At 39.7% G+C, this 25,271-nt stretch overlaps 1 protein-coding gene across 5 annotated transcripts in view; it reads left to right on the forward strand.

Moving 5' to 3' along the window:
* The first annotated feature begins 2,662 nt into the window (after positions 1-2,662).
* Positions 2,663-25,271, forward strand: part of ntrk3b (neurotrophic tyrosine kinase, receptor, type 3b) — a 327,306-nt gene continuing 304,697 nt past the window's right edge. For 4 of the 5 annotated variants that reach the window (XM_016669995.1, XM_016669996.1, XM_007549069.2 and 1 more), the window contains exon 1: positions 2,665-3,688. In XM_016669995.1, coding sequence (XP_016525481.1) covers positions 3,453-3,688 — 236 coding nt within the window. In that variant the 5' untranslated portion in view covers positions 2,665-3,452. Of the gene's footprint in view, positions 3,689-25,271 lie in introns of all 5 variants that reach the window. The other variant, XM_016669998.1, reaches the window with a different exon arrangement.

Consider the following 25,271-nt stretch of genomic DNA (forward strand, 5'->3'; position numbering starts at 1 on the left):
AGCTCATTTCTGTCGTACGGGCTCTGGTGTCTTTTCTTGGATAGAGATGCTTCTATTTCATTTGAGAAAAATAAAAGAGAACCGAGGCTAAACCCACCAGGAGTTCAACAAAGAAGAGAGAGATGGATCTAGGAACTGACAAGAAGGAACAATTGAAACAAGCAAGAAACATGGTGTGATGTTGAGCCAGATATTTCATTTCTTCATTGATTCACCACTGTCTAAGGACCCAGATCATCTCAGTACCAACATATGAGCAAAGGGAAGGGCCCGTGTTTTAGGGGAGCCTCAGTGTGAACCGAAAGAAAACCAAAGTCTGTACCTGGGATAGTTTTTTCTTTCACAATCTCAGGAACAAAAACACAATCTGGCAAACTGAGACATCTTACAAGCAGTAAGGGGAATATTTTTTTTTCTTCTTTTTGGTTTGTTCATCCCTTTTTAAAATATGATGAAATTGTATCATTATATGATGTAGACGACGGGCATATTTAAACATCCCCTGCTGAAGGAGGATTTATCCTGCGACTGAACCCCGGTGAGCTCGGGACCAATTAAGCCAAAGTAATGAGCTTTTACCAAAGCAAAAACGACATAATTCTGTGTTAACATGTAGCAGGTAGAATGTGGTCGACGGGGAGGAAAAGAAAAAAGGGGGAAAAAAAGAGGACAAAATCAGAAATAACAAGGTGTATACAGCTATGTGGGTTTTAAAGCCAAGTTTGTGTGCAATGAGACACAGGAGGGATGAAATACATTTTAAACAAAAACATAGCAAAAGATGAGTAATATCTTCAAATTAATATATTCAACAAACTACTTTCTACTTCTGAACCACCTTAAGAGTATCAAGAGTTTGTATTCTCGTCATGCGAGGAATGTAGTATGTATAAAATTTATTCTGAAATTATTTTTCAGTCTCATGTTATAAAGCTCTTTACTTTTGTGGCGGGTAGCTCTACAATATCGCACATTTCTTCTAAGATCAGACAGGTTGGCAGCCTTGTGTTTAGATGTTCTGGTGTTCATTGTTTGTAGAGCATCTTTTGTTTTTTTATTCCATTTTGAAGGAAATGGAGGGAACTACACTTCCTGAAAGCGCCTTTGTTTGCTCACGTTTAGCTTTCACGCTAACAGAAATAGACGGTTAGAACTCGACCAATAGAATCTGTGTAACAAACTGAACATGTTTACATGGTTGGACATGGTGCCGGCAAAGAGATTCTGTAAATAAAAAAAGCTAAAATGCGCTTAAAGAAATCATAAAGTATATTTTTTAAAATGTTAAAATGGTCAGCTTGCTAGCAAGCCTGACTTTAGCTTTAGCGCTGACGCTAAGCTAGTCAAAGTTGAACACAATCTCAGTTTAAGTGTTATCAAAGTGTTCAGCTGAATTTGTTGCCACAATGAAGTAGCTAAGTTAATTTACGCAAAATAATTTCACAGTCTAATAATCCTGATAAAAATTCAAATAAATTTAATAACCAATATTCCATTGATTATAGCATCCAAAATTTATTGATATAGTTTAGCTGAATCTCCATTATTAGGAAAAGTTTGAAACCACCTTGAATAATTTCAGTAGTTCAGTGTATCTCAATGTATTAGAATATGATTGAAAGGTTAGTTTACTCCAGTGATTCAGTTCAAAAAGTAAAATGCATAAATACATGTCAAACACAGTTTTTATTTACAAAATTATTTTTTCCATTCAACTTTCTATCAATATGCTACGGCTTTTTCACAACATTCCAGTTTTCTGACACTGTTTTGGGTTTTTTTTGTAGCTATAAAGTCTTGACATATTTCACTCCATGTAATGAATCTAAGGAATATAAGCGTCAGTTTCTGAAATGAGTGAAAAGAATATCCCAATGTTCAGATTTTTTTGTGATGTGTTTGTAAATACAGGGTCTTAGTGCTGTCAATCAACCTCGTGTACCCCGCTAAATGGGCTAACAGCATAGAAAAACACTTTAAATTCCAGGAAAACTTTTATTCAACATCATCGGTGGCCATGCTGACTAGCCTAGCATATGTGTCACACAACACACTGGGAAAAGCTGTAGCGTGTACACAAGCATGATTGATTGACCAGGCAGTGTATTTCTGCATTTAGCGTTGAGCACTGGAAGGAAATGGAGGAGCTTGTTTTTGTTTTGTTTTTGTTTTGATTTTATGTCTCATAACATACTGTCACAACATAGTGGCAGTTTTAACAAATATGTAAAAAAAAAAACATATTTTTTTAGACAAGAGTTACATACTGTAGCTTTAAACAAAACATAAAATGAAGAAAAGATTAGTTCCCTTACAAGATGTCACAAAAACTGGTTTATTTTGGGGAGAAGTCGGGGGAGCTTCTATTTTGATTAAAGATTCACAACAAAATACCAGAACAAATTTAAAATACATACATAAGTTTGACTGATTTCATAGAAATATCTGTGGAATACCTTTAAATGATATTTTTTTGTTGTAAGCGGAAATAGAATTATTGCTCTGGTCGATCCTCTTTATACGGATGTTTGCAACATATTCTTTTTTTTAATATATATATATATATATATATTTACATGTGAATTATTTCACATGCTCCCCGCCCCCTCCCGCGTGTGTTCCCCGCCGCAGACCTGTCAGTGTGCAACGCGTGAGTCGGAGCGGGGCTCGCCGCTGATCGCATGCAGCTTCTGCAGGTGTCAGTGTGGCTGGAAAGCCAGTAGGAGGGACTTGATGCTCCAACTTCTCTCGTTTTATTTTATTTTTTTTTCCATCTCTCCGGCTCTCTAGCCAGTCGTCCTGGTCCTGCTCGGGAGAGAAAGAGAGAGAGAGAAAGAGAGAGAGCACGCGAGAGAGAGACAGAAACAGAGAGAGAGCGAGAGGCGACGACGGGCATCGGCAGCGCCGCATTTCGTGGGAACACACAATGCATCTGAGGCTGACCGAGCGACTGGAAACTGTTTTTACCGCGCTTTCCTATTTTTGATTCGCGTTTCTCTCCTGCATTTATTTATTTATTAATTTATTTATTTGTGTTGCGTCTTGTCTGTCTTTTATTTTTCGTCATTCTTTTTTCTTTTTACCCCCACCTCCTCCCTCTTCTTCTTCGTCTTCTTTTTTTTTTCTCCCACCCAGCAGCCTCTGACGCGCAAGGACACTACAGCATCCATCCACGGCAGGAACGCTCACACAGAGCATCCTCTGTACAGGCGCACCAGCCGTCCTTCCTTCCTTCCTTCATTCATTCCTTCCTTTCTTTCTCTCTTACCTTCCTTCCTCCCACTCTCCTCCTCTCTCTTTTTTTTCTCTCCTTTCTTGTTTCTGTCGGAACCCAGAGGACATCGGGAGCCCTTGCTTATACTTAACCCCCCTCTTCCTCTCCACCCACCCACACACCCACTTTTTTCTCTCTCTTCCTCCCCCCTGGCCTCCCTCTCCTCTCCAACGGAGACATGGATCTATGGTTTCGCTCGGTCCGGATTTGCTGGTGGAGGGTTTTGCTTCTGATGAGTGTTTTCCAGGACTACCTGAGCTCCATGCTGGACTGCCCGCCGACCTGCAGCTGCTCTCAAACAGAGATCTATTGCAATAAGTCCGACAACGGCAGGTTCTTCCCGCTGCTCGCCCTGCAAGACGGCAACGGGACCGGTGTGGATATCGCGGACTTATTCAAAAACATAACCTCCATGTAAGTAGCTGCGGATTATGCTGCGCGTTTCTGAATCATTAATTGAGTCCCCCCTCGCCCCCCCCCCACTCCAAACCCATCCTTCCTCTACTTCCTGTCTGTTGCTTTCCTCGCGCTGATCAGACTTGTTGGCTGCATGTCTTTATCAGAAGACTTTTTTTCAGTTTAAAGAGGCATTTTTACATTTTTTTTTAATTTTTTTATTGTCTAATTGAGTAAAAATAATTCCAAACAGAGTGAATCAACACAAAACCGTATCAGGAAGTGTATTTTTTTTTGTACGTCTGCGTCCACATAAAGTTGTATCTCCGCAGCAGCATCAGCAGGCCTGCACATCCAGGCGGTGATGTGTGTGTGTGTGTGCGTGTGTGTGTGTGGATGTTGCAGAGAACCTCGCATCACTTCATCTCCCCCCCCTCCCCCGTTTCTCCTCCTCTCCCACATACTGGTGAAAATACAACAACAAAAAATGCAGAAGGGTCAGCAGCTCCATCTTAGACCTTCTTCATGAAAACTTTATCAGATGATGATGATGATGATGATGGAGATGAATGCTCACTTGTGGCTTTCCGATTTAGCAGCTCAACACAGAGCATCTATGATGACGGCAGACTATCAAACCGCCCCGCACTCCCACACACCCACAGAAGTAGCTACATTTTTATTCTACATCCTCCCCCTCTCTCTTCCCTTTTCTCTCTCTCTCTCTCTCTCTCTCTCTTTCTGGCATCGATCCCTCCTCCCAACATCAAAGCTTTCTTTCTTGAAAAGTCAGAGGAAGAAGTAGGGGGTGAGGGAGGGAATGGGGAGAAAAAAAAAGACATACAAGACCTTAAAAAAAAGAAGAAGAAGAAGAAGGAAAAAAGACCCCCGGTGTCGTTGAGGCTGATTTGCATAGAAAGTAAACACCTCCCGTTAACGCAGCGGAATTCCCCGCACGGCTTCTTCCTCCAAAGGACTTTTTTTCTCTCTCTCTCTCTCTTTTCCTCCCATCAGTGTCTTTGGTGTCCCGTTTACCCTCCCACCACGTATTATTTTTTATTTTTTCGTATAAATATACAGACGACAACTCACTCTGTGCCACGGTTCACCGCCTCCCCGGACCACTAGAGGGTAGCCTGGTACCCCTTTATATATTCTCTCCTGCCACAACACAAGGAGTCATTGACGTGACTGTTTTATCAGGGGGGAATTCGCCATGGTTTGTTCGCCAGAACGAGCGCAGCAATTTCTTTCTTTCTTTTTTTATGTTACACTCGGCTGCATTAAGTAAAAAGGTGGAACAGTCAGAGGTAATCACTGTTAGTGATTAGCGTGACCGCAGGATGACCCATGCATACAGATTAACTCATTGCCGAACCTGCTCCGTTGGCTTATTTGTCCCCTCTTTTCACTCTCGACCACTAACGTCCGGAAAGCGTCTTGTTTCTGGTTGTTACAATGGTCTCTCTGTTTAAACCCCCTCCAAAAAACAAACAAACAAACAAACACACAAACAAAAAACAACAACAATAAGCTTTTGGTGGATATTAAATATTAGCCACGGAAATTATTTCAATTTTAATCAGGCAAAACTGTTGGTACCTCAGAGCAAGAAGCTTGATTTCACACCTATCTTTCGGTTTAGCCTGTTTGATACTCAATTGGAAGAAACAAAAACAGTTTGGTGTAAATGTTTCTAAGCAGATATGTATCCAGGCGTGGAAGAAAATATCCCAGTGTGTGTTATATTTAAACATATTTGGATATTTATCATTTTTAGCAACACTAACCAATGTTAGCGTTATAACTACTTTAAATCTTTGGTAAAATGCATGAAAAACGCTATTTCTGGTAAGGCATAAATGAGGACAACCCCAATATTTATTCCCACTTCAATTGGCTAAAATTACACACAAGCCTTTCAGATTAGGTTTACATTGTGAAAACACTGCTACTAATCATTTTTGCAAGACCTATTTAAACTTCAGACGATTAGCTTGGTGTCGCTCTTGACATAATTTTTTAGAAAGAAGACCTTATGATGAAAGATGTCGTCAAAAAATTTCAGTCATTCCACTGTATGCAAAAAGAGTCTACGAGTGGAAGACCTTCAGAACAGCTGCCAACTAACTCTGGTTTGGCTGTCCAATCACGTTTACCCTGAGAACACACCATAAGATGCTTCAAGAAGTCTCCAAAAAGATAAAACCCTACTGTAGTTAGTCTCTAAGAAAAACACAAAGACCACAGTAGAGTTTGGCAGAGAGAGTGCAGACAAACATCCAGGACTTTAGGAATATTGCTCTTTGAATAAATGAGTGTACAGCCGAATTACTTGGACACCAGAACAGACATCATGTCTGACACAAGCCAAATACAGTTAGACAGAAAAAAGGAGCTACAACGGTGAAGCACGGTGGTGGAAGTGGTTTGGGAATAGTTTGTTTCTTCAGGTCCAAGGATGCTTGGGGGAAATAAATGACATCTTTTTTGCGGAACTGGACTTTGTAGCAGGACAATGACCCAAAACATATCAGCAAATCCACCAAAAACTGGCTGAGAGTTTTTAAATAGAAAGTCTTGCCTCAAGTCAAAGCCAATATGTTGGTCTTTGCAAGATATTGTTGGAAGACTTTTAATGGGCTGGACATGGAAACGTGCCTTTAAATATCTGCAAGAAATGATTAGCGAGGCAAACCCTTCACCAGACCGATGGCAGAGATTGTACATAGAAATATGTCACTGAAGTTATATAAACTAATCCCACACTTTAGTGTGGAATATTGACAGTCAGCAGGGTGTGCCAGCTTTTTTTTCAGTTAAAAACACATTTTGTTTCTTTATTATTATTGTTTACTTTATTGATTCAAACAAGATTGTTTTTACTGGTGTTATTTAGCTGACAATGTGTGTAAGCTATGTCTAAATGTTCAATTTAGCTAGAAATGGGTATGTAGTAGCTCTCACAAATTAAAATACAATATATTTCCATGCTGAAAAGGTTTCTGTGTTGGAACAAGACGAAAGTGTTTCATCCAGCTTTAACTTCTTTAAACACTGTATTACTGCTGAAGTCAAACTGCGAGCTGAGGTTCTCAACTGTGACACAGTCACTGCCAAAGACCAGCATGTTTTAGCTGGAGATGGATTAAAGACCTTCTTGTAAGAATAATAATGTTATATAAACATCATGTTTTTAGTAAGAAATATGGATTAAAATCAACCAAAATTGCATGCAGGCAAACTTTGAACCAGTTTTACTAAAAAAATACATACTTACTACAATCAGTTTGTTTTATCAGTGTACTCCTTTCTAGATAAACTCAAAGTCACGATCTGATCGCCTTGTTTGCCTTTGAGAAAACCCATTGCGACTGACCCAGGACTAATTGTGCATTCCTAGTCTGCCGGCTCGTCCTGTTTTTTCCTTCGTCCTTTTGCTGCTCAGTATGGACAGCAGCGTCCGGCCAGCAGCACCACCAGCAGCTCAATGACGGCCCATCAGAGACCACACCAACCAATGTCACACAGCCCAACACATCTGCACTGGTCACACAAACGGTTGCAGTCTGAGCAGCAACAACTGGAGGAGCCTGATCTAACGAACCAAAAACTGCTAAAAACCGGAAAGCTTGTGATCTCCTCCGTCATGTCTCCATATTAAGATATACGTTAACACATATCTTTCTATGTATCCTCTCATTTAGAGAATCATACTTAGGAAAAAAAACTGCATATGAAAGCCTTAGTTTTTGCTCCTGACTTAGCATACGCTAACAAGACAAACTATTAGAGTTTACCAGATTTAACTGGTGTAACAATTTGCAAATATTTGATTTGATTCTGAATCTTGTAACCATTTTGTCATTGAAATATAGAAGATTAGCAGAAAAAAAGACTTGATTAAATTCTAACTAATTATTAAAAAAACATTCTGCTACTTTTAGCACGTAAAGCGAGAATTTAATTTAGCCAAATTTTAATAAATGCTTCAAATTTATTACTCAACTAAATTAGTTACATTCTAACAAATAAGTAAGATCACATTTACCATCTTGTTTGTAATCATGCGTGAATGAGAAACAAAGAATTGGTGTAAGGTAGTAAATATTCTGAAAGTGGTACATTTTAAAAAATTTATTAACAAAATTTCTCCATGACAACCTTAACTGAGATTGGCAATAATTAGCAACTAACATCACATTTACAAATGTATACTAGACTAAAATTAAAGTCATTTTAATGGCTAAAACCCTCTGATATTCCCCTTTATAGTTTGTGGCTTACTTAGGGTTGAGTTAAGTAGTGCACCATCACCTACTGCATCTTTTCTATCTGAATAAAGCAATTTCATGCTTGATGATAATTTGTGGCTGCCCAGACAGCCGCACTCTTAAAAGACGATAACTGGTATCCATAGCAATAAGAAGCAGTCAGAGGCAGGGCCCACATGCACCACAAGTGGTCCTTGATCTTCTCTCTCTTAAGTAGGAAGATGCATATTCTGCCAACAAGAACACCTTTTTTTTTCTTCTCCTTTTTGTTAAAAAGGCGTGAGCAGATCAAGCTAATTTATGTAGACAGAAAGCTGCAGCAGAGGTGACTAGCAATAAGTGCAGAAAGAAAGTGGGGGGTACTGGCCAGCCAAAGAAAACTGCCAAGTCCAGATAATAGTTTTCCAGTTCTCTCCCATTAGAGATTCATCACAAGAAGCATTGCTGCATGAAGCGGATAAGATAAGACCTCGACTCGAAGAAAAAAAAAATCAGCTTTCCGTGGGCAGCTGAGGCGTTTTTACTGGTTTGTGAAAATGTGTCCGTGAGCCGAGCGCAGGAATCCTGCCTGCGTTTTTTAACTTGGAGCAGGATTAGTGGGCTTATTTTCCACATACCTGTGTTTCTTACTGTACTTTTTTAAAAATGACTGTTGCTTTGAGCTTGTGGGGGTTTAAAATGTAAAGCCAAGCTCTAGTGCCTTTTCTGTTTACTTGCTCTCTCATCCCCTTAAAACATATACAAACAATCTTGGCATGTTTATTAGTTGTTGTTTTGTTGGTTAGCTAGCCTCTTCCAACATGTTAAAGCAGTTTTCCTATTTGGAAGGAATTCATGAAAGGACATAGCGCCGTGCAAAAGTGTTCACACCCCGTCATCAACAAGATTCTACATCATTTATGTGGCGGATCAAAACAAATAAGAGCGTAATTGTGAAGTGAGATGAAAACAGGATTTTAAGGGTGCAGTGTTATGTATTTTCTTGGCACATGGTGCCATTTTAGAACACAATAAAGTAACTATTATCTTTAGTAGTCATAAACATGCTATATATCAAATATAAATTAAAAGAAAATTGTCTTTGTAATATAACAGGCCTCTGTCTCTTTAAGAAGCTCCTGCTCTTTCTGAAACTCCGCCTTAAGGAAGTCGTCACCACATGCTCTTCTATTAACCCTTTGACAACATTTTTACCATCTTTGCTCTGAGAAGTAGCTGGTATAACGAGCTCAGCAGATTTGCAGTTCCACCAGGTGTTTGCTAATTGTTGCTAGCTAGTCTGAAGGAGCTGAGGTGGGGAGTCACGGGGGAGGGCATGCAACACTCCAGGTATGTTTTTGATGAGGGAATAACTATTAAATGATGTAAAGCTAAACTTTACATAACACTGACCCTTCAAAGATCTATTTTCCTAATACAAATCTGAAAAAATGTGTAATAAATTTGATTTGGATTCCCTTGACTCAGTACTTTTTAGAAATTCTTTTTGCTGCAACTGCAGCAGATACCATGCATATTCATAGACTTAAATGTGAACACAACAGACATTTCTGGCCATTTAAAGAGACGTGTATGATTACAGGATGACAAAATGTGAAAATGTTCAAAGGGTTAGAATACTTTTGCAAACAGTTGGTGGTGTTACATCATTGTTTCTGGAGCCTCTGTTGTAAGTGTCATAGTTCAAACAGATGACAATAGTATGTTCTCACTTTTAGGGAACATTAGTGGTGCTCAAAATCAACGACTCCCACTGGTGCAATGAAAACTCTGTTTGCTATATACCCAGAATGTAGACTGGCCCTGCAGCAGACGGGAGGAAAAAAATCATCCTCTCCTTTGGGCTGGGAGGAAAATCTTATTAATCCCATAATGTTAAGTGTCAATTTGTCTTTCCATTTAACTGTTAGAGATGACACTCAGTGTGCTCACTGTAAGAACAGACTTTGGATTACAGTGGCTCACAGTGAAAAAAGGAAACTATGATCTGAGAACCAGTTAACAGGAATCTCGCCCTGAGATTCCACCAGCAGTCACATGTTCGCAATTTCACGCTCTGCGCTGCCTCGGCCACTGATCTGTACGGTCATTATCATGTCTTTCATTTGCCCCCCTCGTCTCCTGAGGCCCCGGGTTTGATCCTTTTACTCAACAACGCATGCATGCTGTTGCTGTCGTTAACAGAATTGTGGCACTCTGTATACCTGTGATGGAAGACATTTTGACTCGGTGAGGCAGAAAAAAAAACACAAGGGTCAGTCACGTGTCTTTTTTTTTTCCTGTAATGACCTGTGGGAAGGCATGATGGTTCTGTTCTCCTCTCCGCTATGACAAGTTGCTCTATCTGCTGTGAAAAGAGTCCAGAGATAAAAATCAATCGGTGACTGATGGTTCAAGATAAAGTGTGAATGCTACATCTTTCATCTCTTCATATAGCAGAACATTGGCAACTTTGCAACAGAAGATTTATATATACTAGCAAAAGTGAAACGGACAAGGAGAAACATAGTGCATGTAGCTGCTGTGCCTTTGACAAGTTGTATAACGTCTGAAAGACATATATTTTAATATTTTATAAATGATAAATCTTTGGGATCATGATTTCATGTCTAGACTGGTTTCTTGGAAGTTGCTCTACTTCAGGAATGTCATTATGGCAAATATATATATATAACTAACATGACCAACTTAAGGTTGGTCATGTTAGTTAAATATGTCCCACCACTACCTACACTCGAACATGGTGCGAGGCTTGCAGCTATATTTAGATAAGAATTTGAAAGTATGTGTTTTATTTAGAGATGCACCAATCTGTCTTTTTCTGGCCAGCCCCATTTTCCATTTTTCTTTCAGATATGATCTGCCAATTTCCCTTTTGACAGATTTGGGTTTTTGTTTTACTTAAAGCACACTTTTGCTTGCCTGGTCATAGCCTTCCTATGCAATTCTGCTTTCTTCCCATCTCCATTCACTGCTTTGTCTGGGATTTCTCGCATTGAGTTTGATTCCTCAGGATCCATTTCATGATGGCCAATCAGCAAACAGAAGGAGTTGTAAACGATGACGTTGAGTTTCTGCTGTGTTTTTAAATTATAGTCTGCTTCTATAGGGTCACAGTTTGATGCTAACGGTGGAGGAAGTGAACAAAGTCAATCAGTTTATGTTGGCCACGCTTCCACATATTGAGCAATTAAAGTTGGAGCAAGAGGAAAGTTTAAAACATTATATTGCTAGTAAAGATATTGTGGGTAGAGATATAAAGATTTACTCACCTCGGAAAACCAAATGATTGAAGCTGAAAGTAAAACAGATGAGCTTTGACAGTTTTCGATTCTCAAAAATTTCAATAATTTCCCTACAAGCCTTTTTCAATAAGCCAACATAACATGGCGATATAGCTAAAAATATCTCAGCAGCTTAAGAACTAACAGACAAAAGATTTTTTTTTTTAAATTTGAATTAATGAATGAATGAGTGAAGATACTTTGTTAATTCCAGAAGGAAATTCACATTTCAGGAAGGGAGTTCTGGTCTCAGGAACCTGGAAAACGGCCCGGACGAGCCCCCACTTTGTTGTGATGCAACCTTTTTCACTTCCATACAGGTGGAGGTTTTCAGTCCATTAGAGGACAAAGGAACTACAAATTTATCCCAATTTATGCATGAGAGCTTATGTCGCTGACCTTTATGAAATACAAATAATTTCATAAAAGTAATGTTGTTGATTGATGCATTTAATGACTAATGACTGTGAATAGCTGTTCTTAGATTTGATAGATTTGTTTTTCAGTATTTGATCAAATCCAATCAAGCCAAATTAATTGATCCTGATCTGAGTGAAAGATGGGGGCTATTCTAATATAATGTGCATAAGTATGCTGTCAGCACACAAAGCACTATCTTCTATTGCACCACACGATGTGACTCAAGTCGTGTTTCCCTAAAATGTGACCCCTGAAGAGCGAAATGTCCGCTTTATGCCTTTGAGCCAAGCAGTCTGCTTTAAAAGCTGCCACTGCTCCAACTTTTTCTGCAGAGATTTATGTGCATTGTAAAATTGCCATCTGCTTATCAACAAACAAAATGAGACTCCCACCCTGTTACATGGTTTACTGTTTATCTCTGTTGCCAAATGTGGCTTGAAGCTTGTCGTCTGACATCTTTTAAAATCTTGATTCTCCTGTTCATGAATGAGTGTGCCGTCTTGTTTTTAAAGACTTGTTTTGGCTCCTCTTTCATTTGTGTCACAAGTTTCATTTGCCTTGATTATCCTTCACTTGCAGAACGTGCACCCATTAAATTCTCAAGGTCGTCAAATTGAGTATAAAAGATGTCTTCTAGCTGTCTCTGCACTGCTTGGTTATTTTAGAAGTGATTGAAAGTTGTCTGTTGTGCTCATAAATTCACACATGCTGGTGGAATTGAAGATTTTTAAGGCATATTTCTAACAATATGAGAGCCTCCACACCAGCCCTGCATATGTAGATCGCTTTAATCAAACTCTGGTTCATTGGTTTAAAAAGTCTGGTTTGTATGCAGACGAACCAAAAGCGTGACCGCTGGTCTGCCTAAAGACCTCTGTCTCTTTCTATTGCGCAGTTCGAATGCACATGTGAATCCTAAGCAGACTGTGAGACTGCTCCAAAAGTAGGAAACAAACTGTAGTGCGGTGCATTCTGGGTAAATACTACCTAAACAAACATGAGAGTCTGGAGCTAGTGGGAGAAATGGCTCATGGTCTTCTGCCATCGACAAAAGAGAAATCCTACAACCGTTAAAATCTAACATTTGTGTCTACATTTTGCGAAGACGAAAGTTGCTCCGTGTCTTCTTCAGAGGTATTCGTGTTGTTTCCTTCAGTGCTTCTTGCTGCAGCGCCACCGCAGGTGAAGGGGCTGAACAGGTTTTTCAAAGGGTTTGAAAATGTAACAGGTGTTGCAGTATTTGATCCCTAGTCCAACAGAGTCTACCAAACTGAGAGAACACCCTATGAAAAACCTTTCACTCAGAATGGTTGGGAGAAAACTTTTAGTTTTGTTCTTAGCAAAACTTTATGATGAAACATCCAATTAGATAACATGATCTCCTTCTGACCCCATGAGTGTGAAATCTCTTCCTGGTATGTTCTGACAAATTGCTGCGTTTGTCTTCATCAGCCATCGGGGTTGACGAGGTTAATCCTATCTCTGTAGCTCAAAGATCGACAATCCATTAGCGACCCACATCCAAGCCTCGCAGTAAGCACAGCCTTTGATGGCTCTTCTCCAAATTTTGTGTTAGTGGTTGTGGTCATTTAATAAAGTTTTTTTTTTTTGTCGATGCTCGAGTACGAAGGCTTTCTTCTTCAATTTCCTCCTTACTGATCGGTTTGAAAGAGCTACAACCCTTTTCAAAGAATTCAGAGTTCTTGTTTTTGTGTTATTTTCTTTTTTTGTGGCTTGGTTTCAACAGAATCCCCAAATTCTCCACTGCTTAATTAAAGTTTGAACGGTGCAGTTTGGCATTTTCAATTCCTTGGATATATTTTCTTTATGTTCTTTTCCTGTTTTTTAAAGTTCAGTTATCATCTTCTGCAGATGCTTTGGTAATAATTTTCCTTTCTTTGTGGCTCAGAATCAAACATTTGTGTAGCGCTGTGTGGAACATGCACAGAATCTCACACACACACACACACACACACACACACGCACACGCACACACACACACGCACACACACACACACACACATTATAAGTAAACAAATCATAATGATGGTAATCTTTAGTAGCTCTTTGAATCCATATGATTGGAGTGTTAGTGTGTTACACAGTGAAAACATTCAGGTTATGTGAACTGCTCTTCAGTCTTACGTTGGTAGGTTTTGTTGTGATCATTTCTAAAGAACAAACTGGTAACGGATGTCTTTACCCAACCCACTAAACGAGAGTGATGCGAAGGTTTCGCGTTATCATTCAGATTGTCTGAAAAATCACAAATAAATCAGAAATCCCCCACCGGGGTTTTCAAACTGAGCAGCACCTCCGTATTAATCTTCAAGCACCTTCAAGCACACAGTTTATCTGAGACGATCTTGCAGAGGAAATGAACCTGTTCAATGCAGAATTGCTTCCAAGGTGTTCTGAGGCGACTTGCGTGGGCTGAAAGATTCCCCCCCAGTTCAGACACCGAACGTTGCTGCATTACGTAAAAAATTCCCTACTTTCCCTGCCGGTTATAACTCATGAGCAGCCCACGTTCTTCCACCTGTTTATGACTTCAGATTTTCTTTTTTTTTTCTTTTTTTAAGTCTTGCATAAGGCTTCTCTGCAGAAATTGATTTGTAGAATTTGCACCGCAGTTGTAAAACTGTGCAGAGCTTCAGGTCTTGGGTGGCACTTGAACTGTCAGCCAAAAGATTTCACGCGCACACATGGATGTGGAACTTGTGCAGCTTAGTCAGGTCTGTGTAGTTTTATGTAATGCATTGTAAACAAAGCATCATATCTAAAATAATCTCTTTTGTCTTTTCTAGAGGGGATTAAAAGTCGCCTCATTTAACAATCCTCAAAGGATATCTGATCATCTGAAAGCCTGATTCTTCTTCATTGGGCCGTTAAGAGGAGGAGAAAATTGTCACATTGCATTGCTCAGAGTGAAATTAACCAGCATTCCTGCAGGAGTTTTTCCATTTCCACTCAATTCAATTAAAAGTGAGCAACAAGCAGAGCTTGTGCTGTCTGTTTAACTTTAAATTAAACATTTTCATCAGCTGGAAAATGGTTCCCTTACCTCACGAAAGGTAGACAAATATTTTAAGAATACACAAAATATATATTGTACCTATTATTATTATATAATTTATTCTGCTTCCAGTTAAGTCAAAAATCCTTTGCAAGTTGTGATTCTTGTAGATCTCTTAGTGCTTAGTTGCATATTTATCATTTATATATTCACATATAGCAGCTGTACCTTCAGTTCTCAAGTTAAGAACAACATGTTGTGGACTAATAGAATATTAATAGTCACACCAAGAGTGATGAAGGAACAGTGCAGAACGTGGAGCGCTTTTTGCTTTGTGTAATACAGAAATACTTTTGGATAATTTGTTCTTGAATAAACTATTAGCTCTTTCTAGGAGAGAGATGCTGAAAGACAAGACCGAGTGTATCATCTTAGACGTAAAGCTAAGCTGTTAGCAGCGATGTGTCGGCTCCCATACAGGAAGAAACAGAAATCCAGACTAGATGCCGCCTCGGTGAAGAGGAAAGAACTGAAAAAAGGAAGCTAAACGTTGAAATATCATGGAATAGTGCAAAATTGGAGAGTAGCAGGAGAAGGTAGCAGAGTAAAGAAAAGCCGTCGTTATCACATTTAATCAAGACTTTTTATCATTTCATTATTGGACGTCTACGTTTTGAAGACAAACTTTCTGATCTGATTGTAAGAAAATTGTTTTGTTTTTCTTTTTCCACAAAAAAAAACAACTTTTTTTTTTAAAAGACTTTGTACCTCCTACGTACCTGACATATGACTTAGATGCATTTACACACAAACACACACTTCAACCCTCAGCCGAACATTTCTTCTCCCTTCACATTTGCAGCTATATTTAGTGTCTGGCCCGACCGCCCAGCTTCTGTTCTGTTCCCAGTTCTGCGTCTTTGTTCTCGGCGTCGTGCTGGGAGGTTACGAGGTCTGGGCTTCTGATGCTTACCTCCACCGGATCGCTTGTCATCCATCTTTATTTAGTCTTTTTATCATCCTGATACATCACTCTGTGGTGTTATTGATTGATTTTTTTTTTTTTCGTTTTTCTTGAGAGAGGTGAGGAGTGTCGTTTTAGATTTTTTTTTTCAGGGGATTAGGATCATTTGCAGCACAAGTAAAATCATCCAAAAGCTCACATTTGCTTTCCCAGCTGTGCACAGACCGTAGCTCACAACCTAACACCCGACTGACATTTCCTGAGGTTTGCTTTATTGCTGAAGTGGAACAAACATCATGATCTGTCGCCATTTTTTTTTTTTTTGCAAATGAGAACCAAAAATGTCTCAACATTGTGGTAGAGACATCCCAGAAACTCAAATGTATATTTTATTTGCATCATTAAAAACTGAAAATGTTTCATTCATTTGTTTTTTTCCACTGTGCCGTTGTGCACCATATTCAAAAATAATGATTTTACATAATACCGCCCCTTTAATTGAGGTTTCTGTTGCTCAATTAAAACGAAGTATCTACATTTTTTAACCTTAAAATCATGTTAGAATGTTTTTCCCTCTCTAAAACACACCTGGAGTTTTGCCTTGATTCCTTCATGCATGTTTAAGAAATCCTTTAATCTCCCATGGCAACCATTCAGCTGTGCAAAACGCCTTGGGGGACCTAGCTCCGCCTTGGAGTCCTAACCTGCAATTTCCCCACTCAGCTCCTTCAGACTAGCCAGCTGCAATTAGCAAACAGCTGGTGGAGCTTCACATCTGCTGAGCTCATTACAGGAGCTACTTCTGCTGGTAAAAACGTTGTTAAAGGGTTAATAGAGGAGCCATGTTGTGACGACTTCCTGAAGGCGGAATTTCAGAAAGAGGAGTTTTTAAAGAGACAGAGACCCAATTTCAAGGTGTTAAATTACAAAGTCACATGTTTGACACATGTATCATTTTTATAGCAACTGAAGATAACAGTTACTTGATTGTGTTGCACAATGGCACTATGTGGCTGGAAAACACACAACTTCCCCTTCACAGTCACTGAGCTGCAGCTGTAATTCTGTGACAAAATGCTCAGAATTTACCAACACTTTCTGCATATGAAAATGACAGAGATATCTTATTATCAAATACAACTTGCAGCACTGATAATCAGTGATATCCTATGAGCTTGGTTAGCTCATCCAATGACAGGAATAGTTTTCGTATCTCTGGCTCCGTAGGTCCGTAGGAGACCTGCTCCGGTCCATCAATAAGTGATGGCTCTGTTTTGAAATCTTATGTCATGAAATGTCGCATCTTTAGGCCCATGCTGTTCTCGCATCATCGTCTCTAATCTTGTTTAACTTCCCCGGACAGAGTTGCGAACACGCTGCCAGTTGGTTCCCACCACTGAGACCCCCCGCCGCCTGCACCACCTCGGGCAATGCACGACGGGCCCCACTGTTATAGGCGTATCATCAAGTTTGCATGAGCCTCTCTTTGTGAAAAGTAGGTCAGGGCTGCCATGAGAGAATCAGGAGGAGAGAGCGGCGCCTTGGTTCAGATCTTTCTGCATGCAGCGATGCTGCTACGAGTCCCAACCATGTGACTGACCCAGCTTCTCCCGTCGCCCTCCTCCTCCACCCCCAAACACCTCCACCAATACTGCCGCATCTGCAGGCAGCCGAGGCACCATTAGAGATGCATACTAATGAAGCCCCTTCGCTCCGACTTAACAATCAAAAGATGCATTGATGATCAGGAGGGTGGGGGCAACAAAAAAAAAAAGAAAAAAAAAGAAAAGCTAAACTCAAGCCTCTGCTGCTTCTGCTAAGACTGGAGGAGACCTTCACAGTCTCTGCATTCCAGCAGTTTGCTGTTGACATTCAGCTGAGCCTCTGCTCCTGTGCAGCAGCTCAGGAGTCCATGTTGCTTCAGTGTGCAACAGTTTATCATATCAAAAGTGCCGACGCAGTCTGGAAAAGTATCAGATTGGATAACATCATTTTCCAGGTCTTGAAAGATGCTTAGACAAACGTTTCTTTAGACAAACATGTAACCAAGTTTGACGAATGCTGCCGTTTTCTATTGATTCATATTATTTCTAATACAAGTTGATCTTAACATCACTTTTTTTTCTTTCTTCTAAAATAAAAATCCAAGTACTTTCACATTCCTTAAGTGTGTTTTCACACNAGGGAGTTCTGGTCTCAGGAACCTGGAAAACGGCCCGGACGAGCCCCCACTTTGTTGTGATGCAACCTTTTTCACTTCCATACAGGTGGAGGTTTTCAGTCCATTAGAGGACAAAGGAACTACAAATTTATCCCAATTTATGCATGAGAGCTTATGTCGCTGACCTTTATGAAATACAAATAATTTCATAAAAGTAATGTTGTTGATTGATGCATTTAATGACTAATGACTGTGAATAGCTGTTCTTAGATTTGATAGATTTGTTTTTCAGTATTTGATCAAATCCAATCAAGCCAAATTAATTGATCCTGATCTGAGTGAAAGATGGGGGCTATTCTAATATAATGTGCATAAGTATGCTGTCAGCACACAAAGCACTATCTTCTATTGCACCACACGATGTGACTCAAGTCGTGTTTCCCTAAAATGTGACCCCTGATGAGCGAAATGTCCGCTTTATGCCTTTGAGCCAAGCAGTCTGCTTTAAAAGCTGCCACTGCTCCAACTTTTTCTGCAGAGATTTATGTGCATTGTAAAATTGCCATCTGCTTATCAACAAACAAAATGAGACTCCCACCCTGTTAAATGGTTTACTGTTTATCTCTGTTGCCAAATGTGGCTTGAAGCTTGTCGTCTGACATCTTTTAAAATCTTGATTCTCCTGTTCATGAATGAGTGTGCCGTCTTGTTTTTAAAGACTTGTTTTGGCTCCTCTTTCATTTGTGTCACAAGTTTCATTTGCCTTGATTATCCTTCACTTGCAGAATGTGCACCCATTAAATTCTCAAGGTCGTCAAATTGAGTATAAAAGATGTCTTCTAGCTGTCTCTGCACTGCTTGGTTATTTTAGAAGTGATTGAAAGTTGTCTGTTGTGCTCATAAATTCACACATGCTGGTGGAATTGAAGATTTTTAAGGCATATTTCTAACAATATGAGAGCCTCCACACCAGCCCTGCATATGTAGATCGCTTTAATCAAACTCTGGTTAATTGGTTTAAAAAGTCTGGTTTGTATGCAGACGAACCAAAAGCGTGACCGCTGGTCTGCCTAAAGACCTCTGTCTCTTTCTATTGCGCAGTTCGAATGCACATGTGAATCCTAAGCAGACTGTGAGACTGCTCCAAAAGTAGGAAACAAACTGTAGTGCGGTGCATTCTGGGTAAATACTACCTAAACAAACATGAGAGTCTGGAGCTAGTGGGAGAAATGGCTCATGGTCTTCTGCCATCGACAAAAGAGAAATCCTACAACCGTTAAAATCTAACATTTGTGTCTACATTTTGCGAAGACGAAAGTTGCTCCGTGTCTTCTTCAGAGGTATTCGTGTTGTTTCCTTCAGTGCTTCTTGCTGCAGCGCCACCGCAGGTGAAGGGGCTGAACAGGTTTTTCAAAGGGTTTGAAAATGTAACAGGTGTTGCAGTATTTGATCCCTAGTCCAACAGAGTCTACCAAACTGAGAGAACACCCTATGAAAAACCTTTCACTCAGAATGGTTGGGAGAAAACTTTTAGTTTTGTTCTTAGCAAAACTTTATGATGAAACATCCAATTAGATAACATGATCTCCTTCTGACCCCATGAGTGTAAAATCTCTTCCTGGTATGTTCTGACAAATTGCTGCGTTTGTCTTCATCAGCCATCGGGGTTGACGAGGTTAATCCTATCTCTGTAGCTCAAAGATCGACAATCCATTAGCGACCCACATCCAAGCCTCACAGTAAGCACAGCCTTTGATGGCTCTTCTCCAAATTTTGTGTTAGTGGTTGTGGTCATTTAATAAAGTTTTTTTTTTTTGTCGATGCTCGAGTACGAAGGCTTTCTTCTTCAATTTCCTCCTTACTGATCGGTTTGAAAGAGCTACAACCCTTTTCAAAGAATTCAGAGTTCTTGTTTTTGTGTTATTTTCTTTTTTTGTGGCTTGGTTTCAACAGAATCCCCAAATTCTCCACTGCTTAATTAAAGTTTGAACGGTGCAGTTTGGCATTTTCAATTCCTTGGATATATTTTCTTTATGTTCTTTTCCTGTTTTTTAAAGTTCAGTTATCATCTTCTGCAGATGCTTTGGTAATAATTTTCCTTTCTTTGTGGCTCAGAATCAAACATTTGTGTAGCGCTGTGTGGAACATGCACAGAATCTCACACACACACACACACACACACACACACGCACACGCACACACACACACGCACACACACACACACACACATTATAAGTAAACAAATCATAATGATGGTAATCTTTAGTAGCTCTTTGAATCCATATGATTGGAGTGTTAGTGTGTTACACAGTGAAAACATTCAGGTTATGTGAACTGCTCTTCAGTCTTACGTTGGTAGGTTTTGTTGTGATCATTTCTAAAGAACAAACTGGTAACGGATGTCTTTACCCAACCCACTAAACGAGAGTGATGCGAAGGTTTCGCGTTATCATTCAGATTGTCTGAAAAATCACAAATAAATCAGAAATCCCCCACCGGGGTTTTCAAACTGAGCAGCACCTCCGTATTAATCTTCAAGCACCTTCAAGCACACAGTTTATCTGAGACGATCTTGCAGAGGAAATGAACCTGTTCAATGCAGAATTGCTTCCAAGGTGTTCTGAGGCGACTTGCGTGGGCTGAAAGATTCCCCCCCAGTTCAGACACCGAACGTTGCTGCATTACGTAAAAAATTCCCTACTTTCCCTGCCGGTTATAACTCATGAGCAGCCCACGTTCTTCCACCTGTTTATGACTTCAGATTTTCTTTTTTTTTTCTTTTTTTAAGTCTTGCATAAGGCTTCTCTGCAGAAATTGATTTGTAGAATTTGCACCGCAGTTGTAAAACTGTGCAGAGCTTCAGGTCTTGGGTGGCACTTGAACTGTCAGCCAAAAGATTTCACGCGCACACATGGATGTGGAACTTGTGCAGCTTAGTCAGGTCTGTGTAGTTTTATGTAATGCATTGTAAACAAAGCATCATATCTAAAATAATCTCTTTTGTCTTTTCTAGAGGGGATTAAAAGTCGCCTCATTTAACAATCCTCAAAGGATATCTGATCATCTGAAAGCCTGATTCTTCTTCATTGGGCCGTTAAGAGGAGGAGAAAATTGTCACATTGCATTGCTCAGAGTGAAATTAACCAGCATTCCTGCAGGAGTTTTTCCATTTCCACTCAATTCAATTAAAAGTGAGCAACAAGCAGAGCTTGTGCTGTCTGTTTAACTTTAAATTAAACATTTTCATCAGCTGGAAAATGGTTCCCTTACCTCACGAAAGGTAGACAAATATTTTAAGAATACACAAAATATATATTGTACCTATTATTATTATATAATTTATTCTGCTTCCAGTTAAGTCAAAAATCCTTTGCAAGTTGTGATTCTTGTAGATCTCTTAGTGCTTAGTTGCATATTTATCATTTATATATTCACATATAGCAGCTGTACCTTCAGTTCTCAAGTTAAGAACAACATGTTGTGGACTAATAGAATATTAATAGTCACACCAAGAGTGATGAAGGAACAGTGCAGAACGTGGAGCGCTTTTTGCTTTGTGTAATACAGAAATACTTTTGGATAATTTGTTCTTGAATAAACTATTAGCTCTTTCTAGGAGAGAGATGCTGAAAGACAAGACCGAGTGTATCATCTTAGACGTAAAGCTAAGCTGTTAGCAGCGATGTGTCGGCTCCCATACAGGAAGAAACAGAAATCCAGACTAGATGCCGCCTCGGTGAAGAGGAAAGAACTGAAAAAAGGAAGCTAAACGTTGAAATATCATGGAATAGTGCAAAATTGGAGAGTAGCAGGAGAAGGTAGCAGAGTAAAGAAAAGCCGTCGTTATCACATTTAATCAAGACTTTTTATCATTTCATTATTGGACGTCTACGTTTTGAAGACAAACTTTCTGATCTGATTGTAAGAAAATTGTTTTGTTTTTCTTTTTCCACAAAAAAAAACAACTTTTTTTTTTAAAAGACTTTGTACCTCCTACGTACCTGACATATGACTTAGATGCATTTACACACAAACACACACTTCAACCCTCAGCCGAACATTTCTTCTCCCTTCACATTTGCAGCTATATTTAGTGTCTGGCCCGACCGCCCAGCTTCTGTTCTGTTCCCAGTTCTGCGTCTTTGTTCTCGGCGTCGTGCTGGGAGGTTACGAGGTCTGGGCTTCTGATGCTTACCTCCACCGGATCGCTTGTCATCCATCTTTATTTAGTCTTTTTATCATCCTGATACATCACTCTGTGGTGTTATTGATTGATTTTTTTTTTTTTTTCGTTTTTCTTCAGAGAGGTGAGGAGTGTCGTTTTAGATTTTTTTTTTCAGGGGATTAGGATCATTTGCAGCACAAGTAAAATCATCCAAAAGCTCACATTTGCTTTCCCAGCTGTGCACAGACCGTAGCTCACAACCTAACACCCGACTGACATTTCCTGAGGTTTGCTTTATTGCTGAAGTGGAACAAACATCATGATCTGTCGCCATTTTTTTTTTTTTTGCAAATGAGAACCAAAAATGTCTCAACATTGTGGTAGAGACATCCCAGAAACTCAAATGTATATTTTATTTGCATCATTAAAAACTGAAAATGTTTCATTCATTTGTTTTTTTCCACTGTGCCGTTGTGCACCATATTCAAAAATATTGATTTTACATAATACCGCCCCTTTAATTGAGGTTTCTGTTGCTCAATTAAAACGAAGTATCTACATTTTTTAACCTTAAAATCATGTTAGAATGTTTTTCCCTCTCTAAAACACACCTGGAGTTTTGCCTTGATTCCTTCATGCATGTTTAAGAAATCCTTTAATCTCCCATGGCAACCATTCAGCTGTGCAAAACGCCTTGGGGGACCTAGCTCCGCCTTGGAGTCCTAACCTGCAATTTCCCCACTCAGCTCCTTCAGACTAGCCAGCTGCAATTAGCAAACAGCTGGTGGAGCTTCACATCTGCTGAGCTCATTACAGGAGCTACTTCTGCTGGTAAAAATGTTGTTAAAGGGTTAATAGAGGAGCCATGTTGTGACGACTTCCTGAAGGCGGAATTTCAGAAAGAGGAGTTTTTAAAGAGACAGAGACCCAATTTCAAGGTGTTAAATTACAAAGTCACATGTTTGACACATGTATCATTTTTATAGCAACTGAAGATAACAGTTACTTGATTGTGTTGCACAATGGCACTATGTGGCTGGAAAACACACAACTTCCCCTTCACAGTCACTGAGCTGCAGCTGTAATTCTGTGACAAAATGCTCAGAATTTACCAACACTTTCTGCATATGAAAATGACAGAGATATCTTATTATCAAATACAACTTGCAGCACTGATAATCAGTGATATCATGTGAGCTTGGTTAGCTCATTCAATGACAGGAATAGTTTTCGTATCTCTGGCTCCGTAGGTCCGTAGGAGACCTGCTCCGGTCCATCAATAAGTGATGGCTCTGTTTTGAAATCTTATGTCATGAAATGTCGCATCTTTAGGCCCATGCTGTTCTCGCATCATCGTCTCTAATCTTGTTTAACTTCCCCGGACAGAGTTGCGAACACGCTGCCAGTTGGTTCCCACCACTGAGACCCCCCGCCGCCTGCACCACCTCGGGCAATGCACGACGGGCCCCACTGTTATAGGCGTATCATCAAGTTTGCATGAGCCTCTCTTTGTGAAAAGTAGGTCAGGGCTGCCATGAGATAATCAGGAGGAGAGAGCGGCGCCTTGGTTCAGATCTTTCTGCATGCAGCGATGCTGCTACGAGTCCCAGCCATGTGACTGACCCAGCTTCTCCCGTCGCCCTCCTCCTCCACCCCCAAACACCTCCACCAATACTGCTGCATCTGCAGGCAGCCGAGGCACCATTAGAGATGCATACTAATGAAGCCCCTTCGCTCCGACTTAACAATCAAAAGATGCATTGATGATCAGGAGGGTGGGGGCAACAAAAAAAAAAAGAAAAAAAAAGAAAAGCTAAACTCAAGCCTCTGCTGCTTCTGCTAAGACTGGAGGAGACCTTCACAGTCTCTGCATTCCAGCAGTTTGCTGTTGACATTCAGCTGAGCCTCTGCTCCTGTGCAGCAGCTCAGGAGTCCATGTTGCTTCAGTGTGCAACAGTTTATCATATCAAAAGTGCCGACGCAGTCTGGAAAAGTATCAGATTGGATAACATCATTTTCCAGGTCTTGAAAGATGCTTAGACAAACGTTTCTTTAGACAAACATGTAACCAAGTTTGACGAATGCTGCCGTTTTCTATTGATTCATATTATTTCTAATACAAGTTGATCTTAGCATCACTTTTTTTTCTTTCTTCTAAAATAAAAATCCAAGTACTTTCACATTCCTTAAGTGTGTTTTCACACCTGGTAGACTTGGTTCGATTGGGGGAATAAAATTGGAGCAAATGTTGCAATGAGAATAAATTGCAACATTTGATCCAATTTCAGCTGGTGTGATACAAACCATTTGAAAAACCTGTTCATACTCTCACCTGTGGGGGCGCTGCACCAAGAGCTACTGAAGAAAACAACACAAAAGCATCTGAAGAAGACACTGACCACAACTTCCTTCTTCACAAAATGTGAAACAAAATGAAGTAGGTCAGATTTTAGTGGTTTTAGGATTTCTATTTTGTCTTTGGTAAAATACAACAAGCCATTTCTCCCACCAGCGCTAGACTCTTGTGCTTGTTTTGGTTGTATTTACCCAGAATCCCCTGCTCCATAGCCCGCTCTCTGTGTTTGGAATGGTCTTCAGTCCCCTTGGCGTTCACATATGCATTTGAACCACAGCAGAGTTCACTTCAACTGAAGCCCAGGATTTCAGTTAACTTCTTTTGGTCTGTTTGGTTTGATTATGCATTCACACTGAACCAGATTATTTCTAGACTAATAAACCAGAGTTGGATTGAAGCCGCCTAAAAAGGGCCGGTGTTAACGCACCATGAACCCAATTTTATCTGAACTTGTGTAAGTTTTTCCAATAACAAAGGTCTAATATTGTGGGCTTTTTGTTTGTTTATTTTAATTCCTCAGCACAATTAATTATCTATTTGACTCAAGTCTTTTTTTTATTTTCTTTTTTTTTTTACAAGTCTCATATGTCCCTAAAGCTACAACAAAGAGTTATAGTCTTGAGTTCACATGGGGGGGAAAAAAGCTGTGAAATTACCCCGAGTCCCACTGGAGGTTTGTTCCAGCTTTTTATTTCGTAATTTGTGTTGCACACAATTACTATTCCTGCAGTTCAAGGTTAACACTTTGTAGTCACAACCTTAAATATTATTAAAAAGGAAACAATAAGAAAGAAATCTAGAACTTTGAGTTGAGAAAATTTCAGTTTTGAAAAATTTGTAGCAACCGTGAAACCCTGAATTAAAGCATTTTTTAAACTGTCCATTTATATATTTTTTTCAATTATTGCATAGTTGCACAAACATAAAAGACAAGCCCTACTGTGTTCTTCCTCTTAATCAA

The sequence above is a fragment of the Poecilia formosa genome, unplaced genomic scaffold (genome assembly GCF_000485575.1).
Source record: "Poecilia formosa unplaced genomic scaffold, Poecilia_formosa-5.1.2 Scaffold29, whole genome shotgun sequence".
Taxonomy (NCBI): domain Eukaryota; kingdom Metazoa; phylum Chordata; class Actinopteri; order Cyprinodontiformes; family Poeciliidae; genus Poecilia; species Poecilia formosa.